The sequence below is a fragment of the Myxine glutinosa genome, chromosome 1 (genome assembly GCF_964187855.1).
Source record: "Myxine glutinosa chromosome 1, kmMyxGlut1.1, whole genome shotgun sequence".
In the NCBI taxonomy this organism is placed as follows: domain Eukaryota; kingdom Metazoa; phylum Chordata; class Myxini; order Myxiniformes; family Myxinidae; genus Myxine; species Myxine glutinosa.
This window is the reverse complement of record NC_136261.1, coordinates 279,093,789-279,095,210: the sequence shown is the minus strand read 5'-3', so window position 1 is coordinate 279,095,210 and position 1,422 is coordinate 279,093,789. Positions and strand designations below refer to the sequence as shown.

The following is a 1,422-nucleotide window of genomic DNA, read 5'->3' as shown; positions in this document are numbered from 1 at the left end:
CTTGGTTGTTAGGGTAACGGCAAAACTTATTCCTTTGACCATCATTTACAGCAACCACAAGAACAACACAACAAAACCGTCCAAGCAAAAAGCTTATCTTTTAACAACTCAAATGAAATTATCAGAAAAAGCAACCACCTAATACTTAACTTATACTTGTAAGTGTGGCTCCAAGTTTCACTCGATCTGCTTAAGCAATAGAACAACCAAACCTAAGTTATTGCAAATGCAACAGAAACCTTTGGTGATGATGACGAGAAGAACATAAGATGATAAATAAGTCCACATGTGAGAGCTAGGAATAGGGTAGGAAAGAGATCAGGTGGGTCCAAAGGTAGGAGGGGGGATGGATTAAGGACCAAGTGGGTCAAACACTGGGTGAATCCGAGGGTGGGAGAGCGGATATAACGGGTGGGTCCAAAGCAGGGGTGGGGGAGGCTGAGAGACCAGGTAGCTCCAGGATTGCTGGTAGTTGAGAGAATGACTGAAATTAAAGAATCCGTGTGAAGATGGTGACTCACCTTAGCTACAGAGTCATCAAAAAAACCCCACAGCCAATTGACAAATATGTGTGCGACCACGATCATCTTGCGCTCTCGCCGACTGGTTCTCTGTAGCTCCTGCCTCTCGCCGACTGGTTCTCTGTAGCTCCTCCCTCTCACCGACTGGTTCTCTGCAGCTCCTCCGTCTCACCGACTGGTTCTCTGCAGGTCCTGCCTCTCGCCGACTGGTTCTCTGCAGGTCCTGTCTCTCACCGAATGGTTCTCTGCAGCTCCTGCCTCTCGCCAACTGGTTCTCTGCAGCTCCTGCCTCTCACAGACTGGGTCTCTGCAGCTCCTGCCTCTCACCGACTGGTTCTCTGCAGCTCCTGCTTCTCACCGACTGGGTCTCTGCAGCTCCTGCCTTTTGCCGACTGGTTCTCTGCAGGTCCTGCCTCTCACAGACTGGGTCTCTGCAGGTCCTGCCTCTCACAGACTGGGTCTCTGCAGGTCCTGCCTCTCACCGTCTGGTTCTCTGCAGCTCCTGCCTCTCACCGACTGGTTCTCTGCAGCTCCTGCCTCTCACAGACTGGTTCTCTGCAGCTCCTGCCTCTCACAGACTGGGTCTCTGCAGGTCCTGCCTCTCACAGACTGGGTCTCTGCAGCTCCTGCCTCTCACCGACTGGTTCTCTGCAGCTCCTGCCTCTCACAGACTGGGTCTCTGCAGCTCCTGCCTCTCACAGACTGGGTCTCTGCAGCTCCTGCCTCTCACCGACTGGGTCTCTGCAGCTCCTGCCTCTCACAGACTGGGTCTCTGCAGCTCCTGCCTCTCACCGACTGGGTCTCTGCAGCTCCTGCCTCTCACAGACTGGGTCTCTGCAGCTCCTGCCTCTCACAGACTGGGTCTCTGCAGCTCCTGCCTCTCACAGACTGGGTCTCTGCA

General features: G+C 53.7%; 1 protein-coding gene across 1 annotated transcript in view; it reads right to left on the bottom strand.

The window, feature by feature from the left end:
• Positions 1-863, bottom strand: part of LOC137437879 (hexokinase-2) — a 74,541-nt gene extending 73,678 nt beyond the window's left edge. The window contains exon 1 of the mRNA XM_068132576.2: positions 522-863. Within this exon, the coding sequence (XP_067988677.1) occupies positions 522-587 (66 nt within the window). The 5' untranslated portion in view covers positions 588-863. The remainder of the gene's footprint in view (positions 1-521) is intronic.
• Positions 864-1,422: the final 559 nt, after the last annotated feature.